This window comes from Ciconia boyciana, chromosome 4 (assembly GCF_034638445.1).
Source record: "Ciconia boyciana chromosome 4, ASM3463844v1, whole genome shotgun sequence".
Lineage (NCBI taxonomy): Eukaryota > Metazoa > Chordata > Aves > Ciconiiformes > Ciconiidae > Ciconia > Ciconia boyciana.
In genome coordinates, this window is record NC_132937.1 from 79,580,792 (window position 1) to 79,607,228 (window position 26,437).

The window sequence follows — 26,437 nt, forward strand, 5'->3', positions numbered from 1 at the left end:
AAGGCTGCATTTAGCCATGATCATTAATATTTTGTCAGCCATAATCACTGGGCTTTATTGTCAAGATAGGACATGGTCCTCCACAAATTTCTGTGATCTGTGTACTTGCAACAGTTTTTCAAGTTTGTCAGTGTATTCAGTGTTTAAAAAGCATTAGTGTTGTTTCATTAAAAAAATTAGTTTCCTGACTAAATTCCCAAATTTGCCATTGCCAACAGGTTTATTATTAAGTCAGTGGGGAAAAAAAATTGGTATTTTCGAAGATTACAGATGGAGGCATGAGGAAAGAATCTCTGAATGAAAACCTGGATAGACTTCTCAGCATTATAGTGAACCTCAAAAAAATATACTTTTTTTGTCCCCAGGACGTATCAAATAATTTAAAATTATATTATACTTTGCCTTCCTTTTTGAAGCCAAAGCTTTAGAGATCCTGACCTCACTAAAGTTTTTATATAATTGACATATGCTACAACTTTGTGCTATAACTATTGCAAGATAAAACCATTATTAACTAGATACTTGTACTGCATATGAAAATATTGTAAATACATAAATAAGCAATCTGGATGGATGGTCTATTGATCACAATGAGTACCATACATACTCTGTTAAATCTTCAAAAAAGAATTATTGTTCAATTTTGGATGAGTTTTGGTAAATCAGACTCACAAAATCCCAGCCCAGAAGCAGTATTTCAACATATGGAAAGCTCACTAAGTTTGTAGAGTTTGACTTCAGTAGGTGGCGGCACATAAGATCTCATTAAGGGTATTTTCTCTTTAAAATCAAGAAAACAAATCGTGGGAGGGTGTGGCAGGAGTATGTGATACCTTTCACAGCTTAGTTCTTATTAAGAGGAAAATGCTGTGCATATAAATGCAATGCTTGATCGTCTCTCTGTGAGACACAAAGTGTTGTGCAGCATGGCTGGTCAGCCCTTTCCAAGAACCTGCTTGTCTGAGAAGAGGCTCATGAAGATCTGTGGAGGTCTGTGTCAAAGCCTTCCTTCCCTGCTTGCGCATCACAGCTCTTTTCACAGGTCTGGTGGCGTCAGGCTGTGGCTGATGTGGGTGCTGAAGCCCATGCCTGCAGAGGACGTCTGCTGTGCAGGGCAGGCACCAGCTATTTGCTTACATCGACAGCTAATTGTATGACTGTAACTGAATTAATGCTTACAAGCGCGTGAACCCGTGCATGGGCATAACTGACCACACTTTTTATTCCAAGTCTCCCTCTGGAAGTACATGGGGAACTTTTTTTAATATGTTTAAAAAATAAATCGTGAATCTGTAAATCCTATACTGACTATGTTGCAAATACTGCTCAACTGTGATTCTATTTTATGTTCTAATAAAGGTTGGAAATGCCAGTCTTCAGATGTGTCATTGGAGTATGCTGTGCTTGAAGTTTCAGTACAATGGGGAGACCATGAAAGAATTAATTTATTTTTAAATCTGTAATACACCATTATGTTGAATTCTTTATGTGCGGGAGTACAGACCGACATAGATTAGATTAGAATCATTATCCTGGATTACAGAGCAGCTCTGACAGCTACAAAGCTTGTCCTTTAAAAATGGAAATTGCAGTCATTGCAGTCATACAGTCTTTCTCTAACATAGCCAATTAAACAGCGGCTTGGTCAGTGGCTGGTGTAGGGAGCTTCAAGAAAAGATAAAAAGATGTTCATGGGCTAGAAGATCTGGAATCTTCTCCTGGAAAACAGTAATTTCACTCTCGTAACTACAGAAAAGAGCTCCCTCATCTCAAGCATTGAGTAGTGGTGACACTTTCTTGAAAACTTAATTCACTGTACGTGCACTTGCTTGCATATGTATGTCATTAGTTACCAGGATGGTCTGTGATCACCGTCACTGTGAATGGTTTCTGTGACATTCTGAACATCCTGTTGAAGTTCCTGTAAGTATAAATTTCTGCATCAGGAGCTGTCAAATGATAGGAAGATAAAGAATGGAATTTCACAAAAAGCAGAAAAAACAACACAGAACAGAGGACACAGCAGTAGTTCTGGGAAGTGAGAAAGCTGAAGGTGCATAGTTGATTAAATTTACCAAGGAATAGATTTGAGAAATGTGCTAGGAGGAAGAGGAAAAAGAATAAAAAGTTAAGTCCTTTACTTAATAGGGAAGACAAGCAAATAAAACATTGTGTAGAGAAAGCTGGGGTCTTTGTAAAAGGTTAATAGAATATTAAAGGCCCAATTAGAACAGATGGGAGAATATTTAGGCAAGTCAGAGTGCTGATGTCGGTGGTGAGTTGCTGATGTTCACCCCAGAATGCTGAAGAAGGAAACTCTCGTGACTGAAACCTGAGTCTTCAGCTGTTACCCTTGAGAAGTGACTACAGGCAGGTGAGGTCCCAGAAGTCTAGAAAAAGCAAAATACAGGCGAGTGAAAAAAGGGTGGAGTGTGATTGAGTCAATAGATTGTAGTTCAGTAAGGCTCACATCAATACCTGGAAAAATATCGAAACAAGTTATTAAATGATCAATTTCTAAGAGCTTACAGAGCGGTAAGAGAGGGGCAGGCAATACTGGCATGGCTTGAGCCTGTGTGTGACTCACAGGCTTTTTGGGTTTTTTTGTTTTGCAGAGTGTCTGTGGCCTAGGGGATAAGGTGGACATGGTGAATATGGTGTACCTTGACTTCTGGTGAGATTCCCACAGAATTGTTGTGCTGGGTTTATGTGGCAAGGTTTTGGTAGCGGGGGACTGCAGGGGTGGCTTCTGTGAGAAGGCACGAGAAGCTTCCTCCATGTCAGACACAGTTGCAGCTGCCTCCAAGGTGGACCTGTCACTGGCCAAAGCTGAGCCCATCAGTGATGTTGATGGTGCCTCTGTGATAACATATTTAAGAAAGGATGAAAACCACTGCAACAGTGGCAGTGTGAGAGAGAAGTGAGAACAATGTGAGAGAAACAGCCCTGCAGACACCAAGGTGAACAAGGAGGGGCAGGAGGTGCTCCAAGTGCCGCAGCAGACATTCCCCTGCAGCCCGTGGTGAAGACCATGATGAGGCAGGCTGTCCCCCTGCAGCCCATGGAGGTCCACAGTGGAGCAGATATCCACCTGCAGCCCATGGAGGATCCCGTGCTGGAGCAGGTGGACATGCCCTGAAGGAAGCTGCGACCCCATGGAGAGTCCACGCTGGAGCAGTCTGTTCCTGAACCACTGTACCCTGTGGAAAGGGTGATGCTGGAGCAGTTCATGAAGGCCTGTATCCTGTGGCAGGCACCCCACGCTGGAGCAGGGGAAGAGCGTGAGGAAGAGGGAGTGGCAGGGACAAAGAGTAATGAACTGACTGCAACCCCCAATCCCCGTCGCTCTGTACCATTGGGTGGAGGAGGTAGAGGAGTTGGGAGTGAAGTTGAGCCTTGGGAGATGGGAGGGGCAGGGGGAAGGTGGTTTTAGTTTTGTTCTTATTTCTCACCATCCTATTCTGTTATTAATTGGCAATAATTAAAATTAATTTCCCCAAGCTGAGTGTGTTTTGCCTGTGATGGTACTTGGTAAGGGATCTCCCTGTTGTTATCTCAACCCACAAGCTTTTCCATTGTATTTTTCTTCCCCCCATCCTGTTGCTGGGGAAGTGATAGAGCAGCGTGGTGGGCACCTGGCAGCCAGCCAAGGTCAACCCACCACAGTTGTGCATGGCATTCTTGTAACTCTGAGAATGGAGGTGTGGTGACCCCAGCCTCCTGCCCACTTTGCCCCTTGGGGCGTGTGGGAGGTGGCACCAGGGTGGATGGTAGGGAGTGCTCCAGGGTGGCTGCCTCCTCGTGGCAGGGATAGCTCAGGACTGACGCAGCACGGTTCCTGTGTGCATGTGGAGGAAATCCAACATTTAGGGAAGGGCTAGACCTACTTAGGTCCTTCCCAGCCACCAGAACCAAAGTCTGCCTAGCTAGAAAGGTCGAGCTTTATAGTTTTGGAAGATCAGACCTGACGTGATAACTCCCCTGCGCTTGCAGTAAGTTGGCATTTGGTCATCAGACTTAGGAGGACTGCAAAACTTATTGCTCTGATGGAAATAACCCTCCACTAACACAACGTGCAGCAGGGTGTATTGCCTTAATGCTATCTTCATTTTCTCAGTAAATCTGTTTTTCTGTTTTATGTATAGTATCAGTGTGCTCCCTGCTGCAGCTTCCTCTTTCTACTGTAGCTTTTTTATTGCAATAAAATTACAACCAAGTGTAAGTCTGCAGGTTACTGTTATGATGATGGCAAATTAGGTTTTCTGACTGTTACAAAAATATTAAAAATGACAGATTAAAAGTGCTCCCTATTATGGAAAATCAGTTATTTCAGTTTATCTTTTTACTTCAAAAATAGATTATCTTTAATGGAGAATATATGTAAGTATGATCAGAATTTGCAAAACATTATAACAAGTGTTCATTTAGGGAGCATTGGCAAAATATAATACAATCTTCCAAACTCTTCTGCATTGCCTGGCTTTCAGTCTTACCTCTTATGATTAGAAATGGCTGTCCCACCTGGTTTAAAGAAGAAAATATACAGAGTAGCTAGAAAAAAGCCGAAGAACTTTAAAATCTGCCATATATTAAAATTTTGGTTGTTGTCTTGTGGTAAGAGATCCTGGGTTGGTACTGCACATAAACTTATTGGCAAAAGCAACTTATTTGAGAGAAGCCATTGCATAGGAGTTGATGATTCAGCACAACACAAATCTCCAAGGAGAAAGCTGCATAGCTTACCAAAGTGAGGGCTATTCAGGATAAGCATGGGCACAAGAGCTTGCAGAATCCCAGAAATTACTTGGTCTAAATTAGCTGGTAAAGAATTTTGTTCAAAGCTTGGTTTAGATATGCAGATGTGAATAGCCACAAAATTATCCCTGTGTGATTTAAAAAGGTTACTTTTTTTGTATACAGAGCAATCTGCTAGTAGCCAAACTTCCATAACCTCCCTTCTACTTCCCTTCCCTCAACTGGGAAAACCAAGAGTCATTACGGGATATGTGAAGCTGTTCGTACTGTCACATGTTGTCATTTAGTGCAAAGGCCGGTTTGCCTTCTGCACCTGGAGATTGTAATGAAGAGCAATAATCAATGATGTTGACACCTACTCAAAGTACAGATTGTTTAAAACACTTCCTAATGAAGGAATGTGTCACTGGAGAGAAACAGGCAGGCAATTCTGCAATGGTCCAGAGAGGAAGGTCTTGCAATACACTTTCAAAGGTTTTTAAAAGTTTTTACTGCTCAGCGCTCTTTCTCCTTGCATGCACTCTTCATTAAGATTAAATAAACAATGTTTATTCTTCATTAGTATCTCTTAAGAGGAGGGGGGAAAAACAAGTGCTGCTTATGAGATAATGGTTTAAATGGTGCTTAAAATAAGGCGTGTGCATTTCCAGGGGGGCTATGTTCACTGAACTGTTTCAGTTGTCAGGCTTTGTGTGCTGCTTAGGGAGGGATGGTGGCTGCATGGCATGTCATATAGACTGAAAACGCATGCACAGAGTCTGTGGTCATGAGAATATGCCTGAGACTGCCAATCCAAGGATTTGGGTCTGCGTCTTGCACAGGTAGTCTAAGCACATGGTTTTGAAAATTTGCCCCGGTGTTTCCAAAGTTCAGTACCAAGGACAAAAAGCTGCATCCTGCTGGAAGAAGCAGTAGGAGGTCACTCGGTCCACTCCTACCTCCTTTTCTTTGCTCTCCCTATTTCACTGAACTGCCCATACATGAGTAGGTAGGTACTCTCCTGTCCCTGAAAAGAGAAGAGCAGTCTCAAAGGAAACTCTGTTCTAAACAACATATTCAAAAGCAGTTTCTGCATCTATTGGACTGCAAGAGCTTCATGTCAAAAAATCAACCTGACGCTATTACAAGTTCATTTTCAGCCAACTTTCAGCTGCAAGGTTTTTTCAGACTTGGTAGGAAAGAAATTGGTTTTCCTATTGAGAACTCCCCTGCTGTTTTAGAAAGACAGTTGTTCTTATGTGTGGTCTAACCCAATTTTTTAAAGGGGCTAAAGGAAAAAGAGAAAAGAGCGAATATGTTTTCTATAAATTTTTCTTCCATAGTGCTGTATGAAGTGCTCTGATCTTCGCCTCGTATCTGCATTTCAGCAGTCTTACTTGAAGCTTCGTTCAGGAACCAGCTTTCTGAAAGTCCAGTTACACCAAGGAGAGCAATGTACACACAGTAAAGCAGTAACCTCTGAAATTCACTGTAGTTCAAATTTTGCTTCCATGTTTTCAAATTAAGGTCTGAGATAATGATTCTTGCTCTTTTAGTAAGTCTGGGTCAGCTGTATTCTTCCATTCAATGAAAGGCAGGGAAGGCAGATTCATCAAAATGCTTAAAGATATGCGGTGTTTGTGGTCTGTTTCTGGTCCTCGATGTTTACCCACCAGCTAAACAGAGAATTAAGAAGTAGTATTTGAGCTGGGGGAAATAATCTAATATTAACGTGGATATTATAGAATGCAGCTAATTTTACCCCTAGCTGAATGCCCACTGTTTTAAAAGGCAATAATGCTAGGTGTAATGAAGTGATAAGAATCCTTGTGGGATAGAGGTCTTTTTTATAAATTTCCTGCAATCCTTGAGGGAGGAGCCCATCTGGAAACTAGTGAGAAATATGCTGCTGCAGTCCCAGCAGGAATTAGCAGCTACTGGTCCAGCCACCGCAGCAGGGGTGGCTTGGACTGCTGCATTGTAATTAGTGTTTCACCAGCCAACCTAGCCCACATCTAAAGGATTACAGTTCTACAAATTGTTGTCTGTGGAAGTTACAGGTTCAAGAATATTGGCAAGCACTAGTTTGCTTACCATTTAAAAACAGCGTATGTCTTTTTTTGGGAATGTGCTTATTTAGGGCTCCTTTTGTTTGCTGAATACAGTGAAGGCTGAATATTGAAAATACCTTGTTGGTCTATTGCATTGCCTTTGCAGGCCAGCCTGAATAGGAATCGATTGCTAAAAAGTCCTTTCACCTCAAATATTAGAAAATCAACACAGCAGCTAAAAGTCATAGAATCAAAATCTGAAAAGGTACGGATGTTTTTCTTGTCAAGATCAAACCAGACAGAACTCTGGAATGCAATGGAATTATCTTTCCTTTCCAGAACTGTGTATGTTTTTTCCACCGACTTTGCCTTCTTCAAAGATTAGTTTTATTCCTTATAGAATGTGGGAGTTCAAGGTTTTTCCCCCCCTACATTATGTTCATTTTGTGAAATTTTCTATTCTATTTACAAGTTGTGAAATCATGAGGGGGAAGGGAGGGCTGCAGTTGGGTACAGTTGCCTCAAATCCTGTGTATGTAGATACTGATGTTTAGAAGAAGCTTTTAGATCAAATTTGAATAATTTAAGAATTGCGTGTAAGTTCACTGTAGAAAAAAAGTCTGTTTTGATACACTTCCCCATGAAAGGCAAGTTGTGAGAATTTCCAAATTTACATGTATGTGCTTTTTTAAATGAAGGCAATAGTAGTAATGCCACGGAATATGCATTTTTTAAAATCTAATTTTCATTTGTATATATGTCAATAACTTTGTCAATGATTTTTTTGTTCTGTCCAGTCTTTAACTTCAAACAGGGCATTTAATTTTGAAGTCTAGGAACAGTAATTTCATTCCTATAAGGTCCCATTTTGACCTTCTAATCTATATATAAGAAAGAGTGAATTAATGTATTTTAACTTTATATTTCTGTAAACAAAACCCCCAGTATTCTTTATGGAAACCGATACAGAACTTTAATCTATTACTGCAGTTTTGGCAGCACAGATTTCCACGGCTCTGTAACAGGTACAGTTTTCTTGGGACCATTCATTCTTTCACCTGATTTGTTTGGACAAACTAGATTGTGTAATCGTTCTTCGACCGCATGAAGCACAAACTAATTTATTTTTCAAAAATCAATTCAGAACTTAAGGAATTTAATCCAAATGAAATTTACAGGAGATTACCTTGAGGACTGTATTTGTACTGAGTTGATTCAAAATGCAGTATAAAACCTGGGATGAGTGGGCATGGTATGGAGATGCTGACCTATTTTTGAAAGGACCAATTTTCGTACTTCCAGTGGAATACTGTCAGTGACTTTTTATTTTATTATAAAAACTGCAGCTCTAAGAATTCACCTTTCCTACCTACCTGTGACCAAATAAATGTCTGGCTGTGTTTCATTTTGGTTCCCACATGTGTTTCACAGGCAAAAGCTTTTTGTGGGTGTGGGGGAGAAAATGCTTTTTCCAACCTGGCTCAAATTCTGTGTCTTTTCTTGCCTTGGCTTTTCTCTCTCTGCCAGTCTCCACCGCGGGTCCAGCCGGATCCTGCAAATTCCATTTTCTGCTTTATGTGCAAATTCTGCTGATCACTTCCACCTCCTTAACACCCCTCCTGGGCATCCTTGCCTTCCTTCCATCTGTGGTGACACCACTATTTTTGACTGCATGTACTTGAAGTGTGACCATGCCTTTTCTCTCAGCTTCGCAGTCTGGACTCCTTAGCACAGCCAGAGCATTATGGTGCTGTTGCCCAATCTCTAAAACAGTGTCCTAAAATGCGAATTCAATAACACATGAGGATAATAATCAGAAAACTAATCCAGAATACTCAACGAAGTGTATATTAGGGTGTATATTGTGTATATATACGTACATTTTTAATATTTTTAAAACATTTTTCAAATTTATGTGGAAAACAACATATGTGCAGAGACCAGTCATTACATTTTAGTCTAATTTGACGTATTAAGTGGTACTTTTAATACTTTAATTTTTTCATGCAATCATTGGACTAATGGCCGAATGAGTTTATCATGTCGCTGAAGTATTTGTACTGCAGAAAAACTAGTTCTGTGCTAATACCGAGTTGTGTGTGTAGCAGCTGTGATACATTCCATGCACAGGATGTCATGAGGTTTCTCAAGAGTTGTCATTGTCCTCGTTGTAGGCAGCATCACATGGAAGTGAGTGTTTTTATTGTCCGTTATGACCAAGTAGTTAAGATGTATACATTATTTTTAGGTTTTTTGTAAGTTCAAAACTGGATATAGAAACATCTTAGTGTAGTAAAGCATATAGCATACATAGTAAAGTGGTTTGGGTATTTTTTGTTCTTCAACTTGTTCACAGCTATACGTGGGCTTTTAAAAGTAAATCTTTAACAGAACTGTTAAGCAGCTTTCCAGACAGAAACACATATGTCAGTAAAAGAGAATGGCAATGTTTTCAACAGTGTAGGAATTCTAATTTTTACTGTTCTCTAACTTGGCTAACCATATATTCCAAGAATATGCCTTTTTTTGTATTGTTCCAGCCAACTTCAAATAATTTATGTTTTGAGTTCAGGCAGCCTGTTCTAGGCAGAGATGCAAAAAAGCAACAACTGGATGCTCCTTTAAGCCTAATTTTCTTTAAAAGTAAATAAGTGCACACTTACACAAATATTTATAATAAATTATTTCATATAAATATAAGTGTGTGTATATATACAAAGATAGATAGATATGTATGTATGTATTCACCAACCACAAAGAGGGAAGAGCTGGCAGGATCAGTTCTAAATATGCCAACACAATATAGTGAGTAACCTTGTGGTTGGACTCATCTGGAGTATGGGAGACTTAATTTCTAGTTTCTAGTCTGAATTGAGAATGGGTTGCTTGTCAATCACACACTGCAATGTACTTCTGTAAGTCATTATTAGATGCTTGGGCTTAGGGTCCTCTCAGTTTCTTCTGTTGAAACTGTTCATGCTGTAGGATTAAATATTCCCTAGTGTTGGTATCTGCTGCTTATCAAATAAATGCCTTAACCATTGAGTATAGGTGATCTCTTTCTATTGCACCATTAATATTTATTATTCAGATGAAGTGGAACACCACCTGCAGAGAATGGGACATTGAGAGGCTTGCAGTATATCTATCTCGCCATGTCATGCCTATAGAAAGTGGCATGTTGCCACAAGAATTTTTGGTTTCTGCATATTTGTGTTTTCTGACCAAATGTATCAATGAAATGCTTAGTTCATATAAATTCCAGACCAGGTTCTGAGAGCCTGGTTGATGGCAGTCAAGGTTTGATGTTGAAAAACTTAACATAAGGGCAAGAGGTGACAATTAGCCGCTCTCCGAGCTTTTCAGTTGCACATGAGATTTTTTGCAGCTGAAGCTTCCCACTGCTTTTTGGTGATGAAAGCTTGAATGGCTCCAATTATATTGGTGACCTTCCAATTCATACAGGCTCAGGAAAGCTGTATGTGCTGATTCAGCAGAAGGCTTGCTGAGCTCCAGCAGGAAGCCAAAATAAGCAAAGCAAAATGCCCTTATTTGCACAAGGCAATTCTGTTTGCACATTTACATTAAGACCCATAGGGTGCTCCCCCCCGCCCCCCCTTTTTTTTTTTGTAATGGGAAGAAGCAAAGATGTCCTGTTATCACCAAAGAGACAAAGAGTCAGATCTGTACTAGTAATGGTCGTTTGCTAAGCTTTACACCAGGTGTGGTGTAAGCAGGTTGCCATCATGTTCCTGAGTCCTGTTGCTGGTTTCTGGCATGGAAGAGGAAGGCAGTGTTAGCTATTAGCTCGGTGATCTCTTTCCTGGCTGGTGGGAACATGTGGGAGCTGGGCACAGGCACAGGCACATAAACCAAAAGAGAACTCTCTGAAAGCATTGCCAAGTCTTGTGATATCTTGTCATCATTTTTCTCTGAATTAGGACTCCAGGGACATGCTGTCAGAAATCTTTACAATAGGGAATAATTTCTAAACTAGCCCCTCTGTGTGTGTTGAACGGTGACTAATGAGCCTGATGGCAAACTGCTCATTTGGACGTGTCTTCATAAATTCCTGTCTCTCCGGGCTGTCATTTGCCTCTCTCAAGGATTATGCTGCTTCTCTTCCAGCTTTGGGTACAGTCAGAAGAGCTGTTAAAGGTGGTGCCGTGCTACCCCTGCTGGTGTAGCTGTCCATCTCATTGCTAAGCCAGTTCTGTTAAATCATCAGAGGTGTTCTAGTGGCTAGGTTTTTATTCATGTGGAAGACTTTGCAGAGCCACGTTGCAAACAAGTAAAGCAAACACTGACAATAGCATTACTGAGAGACAGTGACTGCCCTCTATCGCTGCAGCAGCAGCGAACACCTGGAGATGTGCACAGGAATGGTAATCAATTTGTTTGGATCATCAGCTGCACAGCTTACCTAATTGTGCCCTCAACCAAATAAAATCATTTCTAGAAGGTTTGCTGCCTACTTAGTAAGAGCATAGGTAGACTAACGAGTTTAACGTTTATATTGCACTCTGAGTATGTGAAGCAAGGTACAAGAATGATTTGCAGTTTATGCAGTGACTTCCCCATTACAGTGCTGTAGTGAAATACTGGAGATATAAACCTTATCACAGCAGGTGCTTAGAATTTTATCTTTTAACATTTTTGGTTGTACTTAAAAGATGTGATGGGTTTTTTAATGTGTATTTTTTTCTCCTTGCTAAACAGAGCCTTTTGAGACTTGGCCAAGGAGAGGACATGTCTAATTAAATTCATGTAATGATTCTGGGAGTCACTGAGGCTTGCAGTACTCCCACACATTTATCAATACAGTGTTATGAGAGACAAATCATTTAAGCATTTGAGATGAAGTGAAGATTACTTTATGTGTGCTTGATGCACGCAAGCCCTCAGATGATTGAGCTGTGGAATCCTTGCCACAGGTGACCTTTCCTGATGAAGTGGTCTTTCTGAAATAAATCTTCTCAATCAAATGCCAGTTCTTGTTCTCACTGATGTGCTCATAAAAATACGGACATGCCTACTCAGAGCATTATCTGGCACCTGTGTCCATGCTGAAGAGAGAGAAGTGCAGAGCATGTATGGTGGTTTTGTAGAGCAGCGCACCCAGAATAATAAACCCTGTGTCACAGCTTTATTCATATAGTCAAACATGGCTATGCCATTCCACTGTTTAAAAGAAAGCTGCTTGTGTCATTCTGTGGCTCGTGGTCATCTCCTGTAGACATACTGAGATGGGTTTCTTCTGGCTCAGAGAGATCTACAGTGCAGTTTGGTGCGTGGTATATACGAAATCCTTTTCCTGCAGAGTGGCTGTGTGCAGTTCTTCATTGTATGTTATTCGGGAAGTCATGTATGATAACGGCAGTCCCCTCTAGCTTAAAAATCTGCAGCTATTTGGAAGTGCTGAGTCTTAGAGTGGGTGACAAATCTCCTGAGGACAGGAGGCTTCCAAAAATGCCTTAAATCCAGTGCTGACACATAGCACTTCAGTGCCTCCATTTTGATGGTGTCTGACACTGGGTTGCTCAGCAGCATCTAAAAGTAAATGTGGTAGAATATAAAGGTATCTGAGTGGTCTGTAACCATTAGGGTTTTGCCAGAGGTTTTTCTTCTCTTTAGCTAATACATAGCGTACAATTCCCTTCCTTGATGGTAACATGTAGGGCACAGCAACTCAGCCCCTGAGCCTGCCACTGGAAACTGTCTAGCCCAACCTCCCACTCAGAGGAGTGCCTTCTAACCAGCACATTATTTTATGTTATTAGCACATTCAAGTGAGTATGCCTTGAAGGCAACCAGAAGATGTAAGCCCAGTTCAGTTTTGCTATGACCAAGCCCCACCAGTTTCCACGGAATTAAACAAAAGTGCTGCTCCCTCCATCTGGTGCCGAATTTGGCTGTTTGGGCAACTGGGCAGGAAGCAGCAGAATAATTGTCTCATCTCTTCTTTTCTGTCTCACTCCCCATTACTGCCATCAACAGTTAGTAGAAAAACCCAGTGCAACTAATTGTTGAAAATGGGTTGCCTTAACAAAGACAAGATACCTTGTCACAGGTTTGGGGCCAGATTACATTCGTTGCTACCCTGAGGAAACCTTCAGGATGTGTCAGGAGCCAGAAAAGGTGTGACCAAGAGGCATCTTGAGCTCTTGCAAGTTGAATTGGCTGAATAACCGCTGAAGTTCACTGGTTCAACAAAGCAGTTTTTACACTGGTTTCTTTGGTTGCATCTGTGGGGAAAAATGAGGTATTTTTTCCCAAACTGGGAGGAATAGAAAATGTAGTTTCAGCTAGGCAACTCTGTTTATTGACGTATTCAAAGAGGCGTATGTACAAATATTCTTCCTTTTTTTTTTTTTTTTTTTTTTAATTTAGCGGGGCTACATCCATTGTCTACAGATGCAGGCAGAAAGGGACCCAGAAACCTTACGCCGTCAAAATGTTGAAGAAGACAGTAAGTTGTTTTGTTTTGTTTTGCTTTGCTTTGCTTTGCTTTGGGATATGTTTGGGATTCTCTCTGGTTTTTTTTCAGTGCAGTTTCTTTGTGTGGGGGAAATGGGCTAGATTAAGGACCCCACTAAACTCGTATTTTCTGTGACTGAGCTTCTTCTGCTCCTTATCATTAAAACGGCTTTTAGAGGTAACAGTACTCTGTTGGGAATGCCTTATCCCCACAAATCTTGCTTGTACCTTCATCTAGTGTTGTCTGTATAGACTTAGATTTGGGCAAAATTTTTTAGACAAAAATGTCTTTTTCTTTCACTATGGAAAAGAAGCAGGTTCTGAATCATTTAAATGTTCTGTGATTTCATTTTGCTTTAATACATTGTTTTGCCCAAAAAATATAATTACATGATTTATCTTTTTCAGAAACTGATTAAAACACCAATTCAAACTCAAGTAAAATTAAATATTTCATGGAGGTTTTTTCCCCCTACAAAATTGCAAGAGAACCAGTTGAGACATCACTTATTTTTAGAGCTCCATATATGTCACACTTCTACCACAGCTATTTTTGTGTGTGTTACAAAATAGATGGTGGAAAGCATGAAGAGAAACTAGAGAGGAAAGGCTAGTAATGGATTGAGAGACTTCAAACAGAAAGAGAGTGTGGGGGATAGGGTAGAGCAGTTCATGTTCCTAAGAGGGGAAGAGAAATTTGAGAGGAAGCAAGCAAGCTGTGAGGCATGGACGTGATTTTTATTCATTGGTGGTTTTGATTCAGTTTATTTCAGTGTTAAATCATACATTATTCCATAAAGTTCAGGAATGTTCACATGTAGCAAAATAATGGTGGGTGGGTAGGTGTAAACATGTCTAAATGCTGAATTAACTGGTGGTCTCTGTGCAAGACATAATGAGTAGGTTCCACATGAGTAAAATGTTGGCATTAATTTGTCATCTTTGAAAGTATGCCAAAGTTTAAACTGGCATAGAAATTCAGTTGTTGTGTGCTGCTTTTGACTTTGCATCTGGTGCACTGGAGGAAGCAGAGTGTGTGAGGAGCTTGCATTGCTGCAGCCTACGCTCTGTCTTTCCTATGGAAATGCAGAGAATTGTTAAGTTTTTATCAGTTCTTTATGCCAATGATTCCCATAATGTTTTAGGAGTATACTTTCTTATAATTCTCATTCTGAAATGCACTAGGAAGAACGATATTACTTAAAAATATTTATTTGCCTTTTTTTTTGGCCTTTGTGGAGATTAATTCATATTCACAATGGCCACATTAATACTAGATCCATCTATTTGTGTCTGAAACTATTCAATTTAGACTTTTGACAGACTTGTTGTAGCACATATTTTTTAAAAAAGTGTAGGGAAAATGGCAAGCAAGAAGAATATAAGAATATGGTTATGTAAATTGTTTGCACAGCAGCAATAGCTTGGCTTAATGCAGCCTGGATTATATTAGCAGTGTGGTTAAGCAGTTCACACAACCAAGTTTTTCCCAGTGTAATTGATGCACTTTGGGATGTTTTGTTATGAGAACAAGTGATTCTATTACACAACTGAGCTTATTTGTATAATTGAGAACATGGGAGGCGATACTGTAAGGATGTGCCACTGCTTGTGTCTGTGGGCTATGAGCTGCTGTGGCTCTGTTCCAATTTGGAGACGTAATTATTATCACAGAGACAGAACTAACTGTGTGTTACAGTGCTCCCACAGCAGGAGGCCTGATCTTTGCTCAGAGTATCTCAGTGTAAAAATAATCAAGTGTGGGCCAAATCATATACCAAAATGTTGATCGGCTTAAGTTTCCTGTTGGCATTCTTTTAAACAGTTAGAAAAAACAGGTGGCAGTTCTATAGTGGAGGAAAAGTGATGGGAGAAAAAGAGGAAGAGCCTGTGACTGTTTGCTTTTGATCCAGAGTCCCATTTCTTCAGTTCCCTTTCTTAAATGCACCTAAGGGAGCTCTGAAGAGCACAGGAAATTAGAATACAAAGGAAGATGGAGAAAGATGAAATTATCTGAATTTTCCATTCCAACTGACTGACTTTAAACACTGCACTGAACAAGACTAACTTGCTGAGGAAGAGTGTCTGTAAAAATAGGGTGAGGGTCAGGGAGAGGGTGATCCAGCTTGTTCTGGAAGTGGTAGCAAGTGGTGTGTGATTAGGAGTCTGGTGGCTGACTGGCAGCTCCAGATTTGTAAATGCTGATCACTACAGTACTGTAATTTGAAGTAAAGCATTGGAAATTATTACCTTTGTCCCATGGGAACAGCTCAGATAAGAAACAAATCATCCTTTTGGATTGAAGTAGTGTGCTAGGAACAGACTGCAAGAAACATTAAAAGCCTATCAGAGTTCTTTTCATTTAAATAATAATGATGACTTATTAAATTATTAAATGACTAATGTATTCTCATTTAAGAGCAAATAGAATTTTGGGCAAGACATATCAGCCAATTCTGAGAATACACACTTGTGGAGAGATGTGAGTTCTTAGGAGATTCTGTAATTAGTATTTCTTCACCAACTAGCTTAATAAAATTGTATTCTTAGATTGTTTGCTTACTTCTATTTGTTTTTTTTCTGATTGCTAGTTAAGCCAACAGAGAGAAACAGGAGAAAACATGTTTATACAAACCTTTTTTTGTCAATAAAATAAAATAATATTTTGGGAATATTTTATTTCAATTTAGAGGTTTAATCATTCTTAACCATTAATTAAAATTTTACACCATTCCAAAAGGAGGAGAAAAATGCTTTTTTGCTAGTTCAAAACTACTGAAACAGAATGCTTCAGTTCCCTGTTTTGTTTTGGTTTTGTCAAATTCAGCCCAACTTTAGGAGTAGTTTTGAATCTTTTAAGTTACACTTTTGGTGAATAAAATTTAGTTCAAAGAACACTTCTGGCTGTTACTCCTCAAGTGTCTGACTGTCAAAGTTAGGAAACTGACAGGCAATGACAGGAACTGACAGGAAACAAACAGAACTATAACTTCCAGAGCAGCTAAAACACAATTGTTAGAAGGGCTAAGGAGGTTCAAAGAAAAATTGATGTATATATTAGTGGGAAAAAACCTCTCAGATAATGTAAAAGAAATTAAATTTGCAATTGTTCTTAACAGGTACAAAAAGAAGTATGTTTATAAAACAACATCTATGGGACAGGTGAATCAGCATGCTAAATTACTGCCTTTGATTTGCTCATCCAACCTTTATGCTCAGTTCCTGAGCATAATTGAAATGTAGGATTGTATTATATACTCATTACTTGATTTTTGCTATGGTTAGCAGATCTCTTAAATTCCACGCAGGTAATAAATGTAAAGGTTTGAATCATGTAATTTCCTTGTGGGGAAATCCATTTCATGAAGCAAGAAAGAAGCAAAAGCAGATCATATAGCACTTCAGAAAAACTCATCAAATGAGCAAAGTACAGTGATGAACTTTTACACTTGCAAATATGAGGTTGGTTTGCTTTTCACTACACAGTTTATCTCTGCTTGATGACTCAGTGCTTAAGAAAAATGAAGTATCTTTAGGAATATGATTGTCACTACTTGAAACTGAGACTTAAAAATTATGTGAGATTTACAACCAGTCATTCTGGAACAGTTGTTATTGCAAAACAACATATAGCACATGGATCATATTGGAAGAACACAGGATTCTTGAAGGGAACAAACATATTTATGTGCTATTTATGAAACGAAACCTCTCATCTGCAGACCTTTGCCTCCTTTTGGTGTGTTTTGAGAAAGCTAGGCAGCATATGAACCAGGGCCAGCCTGGAGATTGTCTCATAGTCTGGGCAGGTGAATGCCTTCCAAGAAATTACATCCACCTCTGCCTTAAATTTCCTACCCGAGTCTGGACAAGTTGTTTTAAAAATAGTGAAGAAAACAGATGGCCTCTGTTCCATGCTTTCTGAATTAAGACATCAAGTGCCTGCCTACGTTATAGGTGTACCAAGTGCTAACAACTGTAACTGAAGTAATTTGGGAGCTGCCATTGCAATAAAGCAACATGCTTTATTGGAGAACTGGGTTGTCTGGAGCCTGGGTCTTGGTGTATTCCCAATTCAGCCTGTGCCATTGGCCAGTGGTACTCCATCTCCAGTACTAGCTATTATACATGTAGATTACTTTATTTTTCCTGGTTGGCTCATTTTTAGTCACCCATGTCATCTTCACATTCATATGCAGTTCACACTGTTATGTTTATTCTGAAACATGAAAAAAATATTTCAGTCAAAATTATTTTGAATAAAGAAATAAGGCAGTAAGGCTTTGAGTTTTCCACTGCTTATATCCAGTTTTCCCTCATATATAAGGGGAATCTGGCTTCCAGTCTGACTCACTACTTTCCAAAAGAAAGGGCTTTTAAGTAAAAGTTAAGTCCATCAAATGCGTACTGTCTAAAGAAGAATTAGGAAGTTCATTTTACATAAATGCCCTACAAAAGGAGAGAGAACTGAAAGATTTTTTTTTTCTGCAGTAAGGTACCAATAAGTTTTTGCCTTAGAAGCTATGAAATCAGACACTAGTTACTGAAAGTGGAAATTTTACTGAAAAATAGCTTTGTAATATGCTGGTTTAGTCCTTGGAAAGCAAAAAGTGGTTTTTGTCTCTATTGACAGAACACCCTTCAGAAAAGGAAAAAATCACATTCTGCAATTGAAAAAAAGCCTGTCCTACATACGTAAAGTTATTTAACATGTCATCTGCATTACAATGTATTGTATTCTATCACATTGTAGTGCAGGTGATGTGTAAAAATCACTTAACATAGAGCAGTATTTTTACCTGTCACCATTTAGATAGAATTGCTGTGCTCTTCCTGAGTAAGGCATACCTTGGGTTAAGATTTTAAGAACAGAGAGTATGCATTATATCTTTTTTTTCCTTACTCCATTTAATTTATAGGTAATTAGCTAACACTCATTTCTGGTGTTCACAGGTTTTCAGAAATACAAAGATCAGCTAATAAAAAGAGGAAAATATAAAGTTCAACTCATTGTTACGCAGTTCCAGGAAGCTCAGCTTACTGTATACATTGTGTTTTTGAACAAGTAGTTCTGAGAAACTAAATAATATCCCTTGGATGATTAATTCAGTTAAAAAAAAGAAAAAAATGACACATGCCTAGCTTTTAATAACTTAACAGGAACTTTTGTGAAATGATCTGAGCTGCACATTTTCTTCCACCAACCCACCCATGCACATTTTGCTCCCTGCCTGCCTGAAGTGATTTGTCTTCTCCATGGCTTTAAGCAACCCTAGAGGAGCTTTGTGTGTCTAGGGTGCACATAAATGTAGAGAGGCAAGACAGGGAATAGGAATGAAATGTGTTGCTGTGTGAGGATATGTTTAATGCCTAAAGCAAAGACACAACCCTGCAAAAGGGCTGAACAGAGATGCAGAGGTAAATATTAGGCTATCCTGAGATTATAGTCCTCCTCTTTAGAAACCCTTCATTATTTACAGCCTGTTAAGGAGACTGGACACGTGCCTTTGATGGAGCTGTACTGCAGGGAAGGCAGGGCTGCTTGTGCTGGGGATCTCTGAAAGTCTTCTCCCTCTGCATTCTAGGAAGTTGTTGTTTTCAAGAAGCATATGCTATGATCCTGTCATCACAGTTGTGACAGTTATTCATTTGGGGAGAGAGAGATTGAGCTTGTTCTATGTTGTCGAGCAAAGAATTAAGGGAAAACTGGCTGCATGCACAAAAAATGAAGAGAAGAGGGCAAAAGGTAAGAAAACAGTGTTTTCTCTGACACTGGCAGTTCAGCTGTTGGAATAAAACAGGAACAGTGTATGACTGAAAATGTGGCATCCTGGGTTTATTCCTCTGGCCTGAAGCAGAGTTGTCTGTAGTCCCTCAGAGGCAAATCTAACTGAGGTCTATAAGAGAGAGGATTGGATTTACCAAGAACTCTGTAATCAGCATGTACTCAGTTGACAAACTGGTTACACTGGCGTATTTCAAGGTAGAATATATCCTCTTTGGCTGAGGTGGTCTCCTTTTGTCTTATGTCCTTTAAGAGAAAGACAGACCACACGTAGAGAGGAATGGAAAAGTGAAGGTGGAAATTAACACAGCAACTGTGTAAGTGGCATAACCTGTGGGTTCCAGTTACAGAAGCTTCTTTGAGAAATCATGAAGCCAGCATCACTGTCTGATCTCCATGAGATACGTCACCTGGTCAGAGCACCTCCTAAGACTGGAACTAAGTTTCAGTACAACTTTCTAAGCTGAATATTGTGATGGTTGATGGCTGCAGGACTAGTGTATATGGGTGAGCATCATCCCAAATTTTTGCCAAACTAAACTTGCTCTCTGCTTGAATCACTTAAGAAGGGCTTCCTTAAGGAAACCCAAACCAAACCAAAACAAAACCTAAACCTGAATAAATAAAAAATAGCTAATAACATGTTTTCCTACAAATGTAAAAAAACTGCCTCCCTTTCTTTCTTATTCCTCGCCCTTTGTTTTAAGCAGCCTTCAAATACTACTGTTTGTTTCCAACAAGCTATTCCATTATACTTTGCCTATACTGAATGAGCAGATGTTTGAAACTCCAACTGGGCATGTTTTCAGCAGATGTAGGTGAAACCAGCTGGAAGCATTTCCATAAGTAATAAGAAATAGCATAAATAAGACAGTTTGTTTTGTATTTCAGTCCTATGGTATTCAAGTCACTTTCATTTACAGTTTTTTTGAGAGAATTCTGATTTCAAATTTATTTTAGAATAGCAAAGATTACATAATATGCTAACTTCTGAGGACCTCTAAGTAGTACTCTCAGGAATATCAGCCTGCAGAAATTTAGATTTTTTCTGCAAGATACGTAACACTTACATAGGTTTTACCTCTTTATACATTGATAAAAGAATAGTGCTACAAAGAAGAAAGAGCATTATAATAATTGTAGGTTTCTGGATTGAGTGGCAAACATAGTAGGTATAGGATCTGAATGTAAAAATATGAGAAAATATGAAGTCAAAAGAACTCTGTGACATGGCTTTCAAGAATTTGTGGGAAAGTACTAATTTGTGCAGATGAGCGCCCTAATCTCTACAAATGAGAAGCCAAAAATCTGTTAATCAGAACTCCGGGAAAATTATTCATTTCACCATTGTAACTAATTTCAGTTATTCTTTTTGGGCCATTACTGTGTTACAACTGCAACACCACAGTGAGAAAACACGTTAGCATTTCCACGTTTTGTGAATGAGGAGCACATGAGGTACCAAGGCTAGGAGCTAGATCTGTAAAGTATGTGTATCCAGGCAAATAGTACCAGTTCATAACACATCAATAACTACCTCCTGCGTGCTTTACATCTGCTTTGTCTTCTCCAGGCTAAACAGACCCAAGTCTCTCCTCATAGGAGGAGAGCCTTTCCTCAACAGCCTTTCCTCATAGGAGGGTCACTCCAGTCCCTTCATCATCTTCATGGCCCTTCACTGGACTCTCTCCAGTATGTTCTTGTCTCTCTTGCACTGGGAAGCCCAGAACTGCATGCAGTAGATGAGGTGTGGCCTCATCAGTGCCAAGCAGAGAGGAAGGATCACCTCCCCTGACCTGCTGGCAACCCTCCTCCTGATGCAGTCCAGGACACCATTGGCCTTCTTTGCTGCACGAGCACGTTGCTGGCTCATGGTTAGCTTGCTGGCCACCAGGACGCTGAGGTCCTTTTCTGCCAAGCTGCTTTCCAGCTGGGCAGCCCCCAGCCTGTACTGGTGCCTGGGGTTGTTCCTGCCCAGGTGCAGGACTTTGGACTTCCATTTGTTAAACTGCATGAGGTTCCCGTCAGCCCATTTCTCCAGCCTGTCCAGGTCCTTCTGGCTGGCAGCACGACCCTCTGGTGTATCAGCCCCTTCTCCCAGTTTGGTGTCATCAGCAGACTTGCTGAGGGTGCACTCTGCCCCCTCATCCAGATCATTAATGAAGATGTTAAACAGGATTGGACCCAGTATTGACCCCTGGGGTACACCACTAGTTACTGACCTCCAGCTAGAATTCATGCCACTGATCACCACCCTCTGGGTCTGGCCGTTCAACCAGTTTTCAACCCACCTTAGTGTCTGCTTATCCAGTCCATACTTTAATGGCTTGTCTGTGGGGATCTTATGGGAGACAGCATCAAAGGCCTTATTGAAGTCCAGCTAGACAATGTCCACTGCTGTCCCCTCATCTATGAAACCAGTCATTTCATTGTAGAAGTTTCTCAAGTTGGTCAAGTATGAATTGCCCTTGGTGAATACTCCTGATGAATGACGTGCCCTTCATGTGCCTGGAAACAGTTTCCAGGATTAGCTTCCCCATCACCTTCCCAGGGATTGAGGTGAGGCTGACTGCCCTGTAGTTCCCTGGGTGCTCCTTCTTGCCCTTCTTGAAGACGAGTGACATTTGCTTTCCTCCAGTCTTGGGGCATTTCTCCCAGTCACCATAATCAGTCAAAGATTATTGAGAGTGGCCTTGCAGTGACATCTGCCAGCTTCCTCAGCACTCGTGGGCACATCCCATCAGGACCCATGGGCTTATGTAAGTGCAATTTGCTTAAGTCTTCCCTGACCTGATCCTCTTCCACCAAGGGCACATCTTCCTTGCTCCAGCATTTCCCCCTGGTCTCTGGGGCCTGGGATTCCTGAAGGCCAGTCTTGCTAGTAAAGGCTGAGGTGAAGAAGGCATTCAGTACCTCAGCCTTTTCCATGTTCTGTGTCATCAGGTCCCCTGCCTCATTCAGCAGCAGGCCCTAGCCTTCCTTTTGTCACCTGTTGTCACAGAGGCACACAAAGTCAAATTAGGCAGGTGATAAACTCAAAATAAACTTTATTTAAACCAAAATTGTTTAACAGAAAACCAACTAGAAATGAGGCCTATCAAAATAGTTCAACACTCCGGCAACATCAGTAAACCACAGGTTCACGATAATGTATGAAGGAATTAATACTGCACAGGCGGCCATAGAAATGAGGCTCCAAAATGTGTACAATCACCCACTTATGAGATGAGGGCTCAACCTCGAGGAGTTTCCTTGGGTGGCATCCCCACCCAAGGGGAGAGTCCCCAACTGCAGACCCACTGCTTCAAGGACGACCGACTCAACTTGCCCTCCGGCGGGGCTCCATTTATACCCTGGTCGAATCTGACCTGTGGCCAGTTCTGATTGCCTGAGGGCCTCAAGTTCTGCTCCCCACCCAAGGTGTGTGTAAGGGCGCAAAAGGAAAAGTAAGGACACAGTGGTCCTAATGCCCCCGGTCTTTTATCAGGGTGGGTGCACCTGGCACACCTGTCTACTTATAAAAACCCTTCTTGTTTCCTTTCACATCCCTTGCCAGATTCAATTCCATTTCAGCTTTAGCTTTCCTAACTTCATCCCTGGATGCTCGGGCAATATTTCTGTATTCCTTCCAGGTTACCCATCCTTGCTTCCACCCTCTGTATGCTTCCTTTTTGTGTTTGAATTTGGCCAGGATCTCCTTGTTTATCCAGGCCTCCTGGCATTTTTGCCTGACTTCCTACTCACTGGGATGGTCTGCTCTTGAGATTGGAGGATGTGATCCTTGAATATTAACCAGCTTTCTGAGATCCCCCCTTCCTTCTAGGACCTTATCCCATGGGACTTTTCTAAGGAGATCTTTGAAGATGCCAAAGTCTGGTCTCGTGAAGGCCAGGTTTTTGATCTTGCTTTTCACTCTTCTCCCTGCCCTCAGGATCCTGAACTCCACCATCTCATGGGCACTGCAGCCAAGACTGCCTTTGATCTTCACATCCTCAGTGAACCCCTCCTTGTTGGTGAGTATGAGGTCCAGCAGAGCATCTCTCCTCACTGGCTCTTCTGTCACTTGGAGGAGGAAGTTATTATCAATGCACTCCAGGTACCTCCTGGACTGCTTGTGTCCTGCTGCGTTGCCCTTCTAGCAGATATCAGAGTGGTTGAAATTCCCCATGAGGACCAGGGCCTGCAAATGTGAGGCTGCTCCCATCTGTCTGTAGAGAGCCTCATCCACTTGTTCTTCCTGGTCAGGTGGTCTATAGCAGACACACACTATAATGTCACCTTTTAACTTGTGTGTTATGTCACCTAAGAACTTCTGTGTTATAAGCCAGGTCTTGTTCCTCCCATGTAGTGCATATGTGAAATGTATTCAAATAGAGACAGCTTTATTACCACTGAGCTTTGTACAGAGCTTGTTCATCCCAAAGTTTATGAGAGTATCGTCAGAGTATTGTGGTTGTAATAAGGACCTCAAAAAACTTAGGTTGAAGGTCCCAAATAGTTTCTCATCACTGAGTAGCTAGACATCACTAAAACCTGAAGTAGCCTCAGATTTTACCTGCAGTAACTTAAGAACCTAGAGGGTCTTCAGGGGTTGTGGTTTTTTTTAAGTAACAAAATTGCACCCCAAATCACACTTTATGCAACAGAGGTGGGTTTTAGATCTGATTCTGTGTAATTTGCCAAACATGCATGTGAATTCAGTGGCCATAAAGGGAGACATAGGCGAGTCTCCTGAAATTCAAATATTCACCTGTTCTGGTTCAGGTTCACATAGCTTACAATTGCCTCCTTTCAGCATCTCCTCCATTTACTCCTAAATTGTATGAAGCGTCAGGGAACACAGGATCAAATATGAAAAGCACCCTGTGGCTCTTGTGCGCATAATTCACAGGTTGGGGTGATCTGTTGGAGAGGGAAGTCACTGAATGTTCCTGCTGCACTCAGCCTGCTCAGTCACTTGTCCTTTTTTTCCAGCAGAGCTCATAGATCCTGGCAGAGGAGACAAGTTAACATGTTGTCATTAATGTAGTTGAGACATCCTCCATAGGGACTGGAGAGGTGTAGGGACAAAAACAGTCCTGTAAATTCTAATGTTATTTGTTGACGCATAGAACTAACCAGAAACTCAGCTCACAGTTTCTAATCTATGAAGCGAGCTCTCTAAATTAGTTATAAGGCCTTGCTTTCATATGTCTGCCTACCTCTCTTAACCATCTCACCATCTCTGCATGCTTCTCTGTGTCCTCTTCCAACTATATCAAATATTTTTCATTTTCAGTCCCCGAAAAGTTTCTGCAAGGAATTCCTTCCCTGCTCTCCTCTGAGGATCTACTGGTTTTCTGTGTTATTCAGATTATAAAGTTTATAACCTGTAAATTTTAAGCAGCTTTGGGGCATGGGGTCATTTATATGGTTCCTGTAGGTGTAGCATTACAGGTTCTATATAGTATCAAGCAACACTGAAGAGACTTCAGGACCCCTCATTATCAGTGTTTGGGGCTGACCTACCAGAAGAATTGTCTAGCATCAGGACATTATAAGTCTCCTAGTACAGGTGTCATTTAAGCAGCAGGTCCAGAGATTCAGGTCCAGAGATTCATCTGCACCTGATGTCAAGATTTCATCCCACCTGAAATATTTTGAACAAAATAGTCTCATTTGATCATCAGACTCACAACTAGGCCTTCCCCAATCATCATCTATGTTACTGTTTACAAAATGGGGTGGTACAGCATATAGTTGATTGTCACGGTTTAATCCTGGCCAGTAGCTCAGCCTGACAGCTGCTCACTCACTACCCCCGGTGAGATGGGGGAGAGAATTGGAAAGGTAACTGTGAGAAAACTTGTGGGCTGAGATAAAGACAGTTTAATAGGTAAATGTGCAATCAAAGCAAAATAAGGAATTCATTCACTCCTTCCCTTTGGCAGGCAGGTGTTCAGCCATCTCCAGGAAAGCAGGGCTCCTTCACACGTAATGGCTAGTTGGAAAGACAAATGCCATAACTCCAAATGTCCCCCCTTCCTCATTCTTCCCTCAGCTTTTATTGTAGAGCATGGTGTTACATGATATGGGATATCCCCTTGGTCAGTTGGGGTCAGCTGTCCCAGCTGTGTCTCCTCCCAACTTCTTGTGCACACCCAACCTGGGGTAGTGTGAGAAGCAGAAAAGGCCCTGATGCTGCATAAGCACTGCTCAGCCATAGCTAAAACATCCCTTTGTTATCAACACAGTTTTCATCACAAATCCAAAACATAGCCCCATACAAGTTCCTATGAAGAAAATTAACTCTATCCCAGCCAATACCAGTACATTGATCATATGGAATAATTTGATATCTGTGATGGAGATTACTATATTAATGGTAGCCCTGATGCATCAAACCTTCATTGGGTAACAGTGAAGGTTCACATGGATCTGTAAGTGTGAGTTAATTCAGAGAAGGATGGGTGCACTAGCTTATTATTTATGTGCAATTTCTTAAATTGCAGCAAGCATTGCACTTGGTGAATAATATAAGTAGACATAATGTATTCCAGATCCTTATCATGCAGCTGAGGACTCCTAAGAAATTTGAGTAGCTTTAAGATAAAATGTTGTACAGGATGATAGGAAATGTCCTATCACCTAATAGCTCTCAATTTCTAAGGGACTACTGCTACGTGGCAATTTATTTATTCAGAAGCATGGTGTGCATGTGAAGCCTTTTACAGAATGCCAGATGCCTAAAACTGGTTACATCACTTAGAATAAAAGCTGATTAATAAATTTTCACTGACAAGAGAGGAAATTTTTGGATTTGTAACTGTATAGGTGAAAAGCAAGAATGGGCAAGAAAATGGGAAGTACAATTTTCTAAATAATTATATAAACGCGACTATTTTGAACTAAAAAAAATGTACTTACCTTTTGATTTACACATTGTTCTTGAGTCTTAAAAGTGTCCTCCCCCACCCAGCTTTGGGAACAGTAGCAGTGGCAGTAACACAGTATAAACAGTGAATAGCTGAAATGAGCAGTTCATTAATACCTAATAGCCTGAAATTTGTTTGCATAAGCCATTCAACAATTATCAAACATATTTGCAGAAATCTGTGTATAAATGAGTCAGGAACAGAAATAACAACCACATTAGTCAGATAGTTAGACCACAGTGTATAATAAGGCCTGTTCTAATGAACATATAACTTGGTTTGAACTCAGACGTAAAATGTATTATTGCAAATGACCAGTGTTGTGCAAGCTATAAGTGCCTCTGCACCCATCCTTCACCCTTCGGTGATGCCACCAAGTTAATGTGGGTGAGCAATAGAACCCATTCACAAAAGCTTGTGTGTCTTTGGGGATTATTACCTGCGTCTGGTCAGCTTTACCACTGAAATTGTATATT

At 40.6% G+C, this 26,437-nt stretch overlaps 1 protein-coding gene across 1 annotated transcript in view; it reads left to right on the forward strand.

The window, feature by feature from the left end:
* The window catches only part of CAMK4 (calcium/calmodulin dependent protein kinase IV), a 174,674-nt gene that overhangs the window by 64,070 nt on the left and 84,167 nt on the right, over positions 1-26,437 (forward strand). The window contains exon 2 of the mRNA XM_072860289.1: positions 13,176-13,254. Coding sequence (XP_072716390.1) covers positions 13,176-13,254 — 79 coding nt within the window. The remainder of the gene's footprint in view (positions 1-13,175; positions 13,255-26,437) is intronic.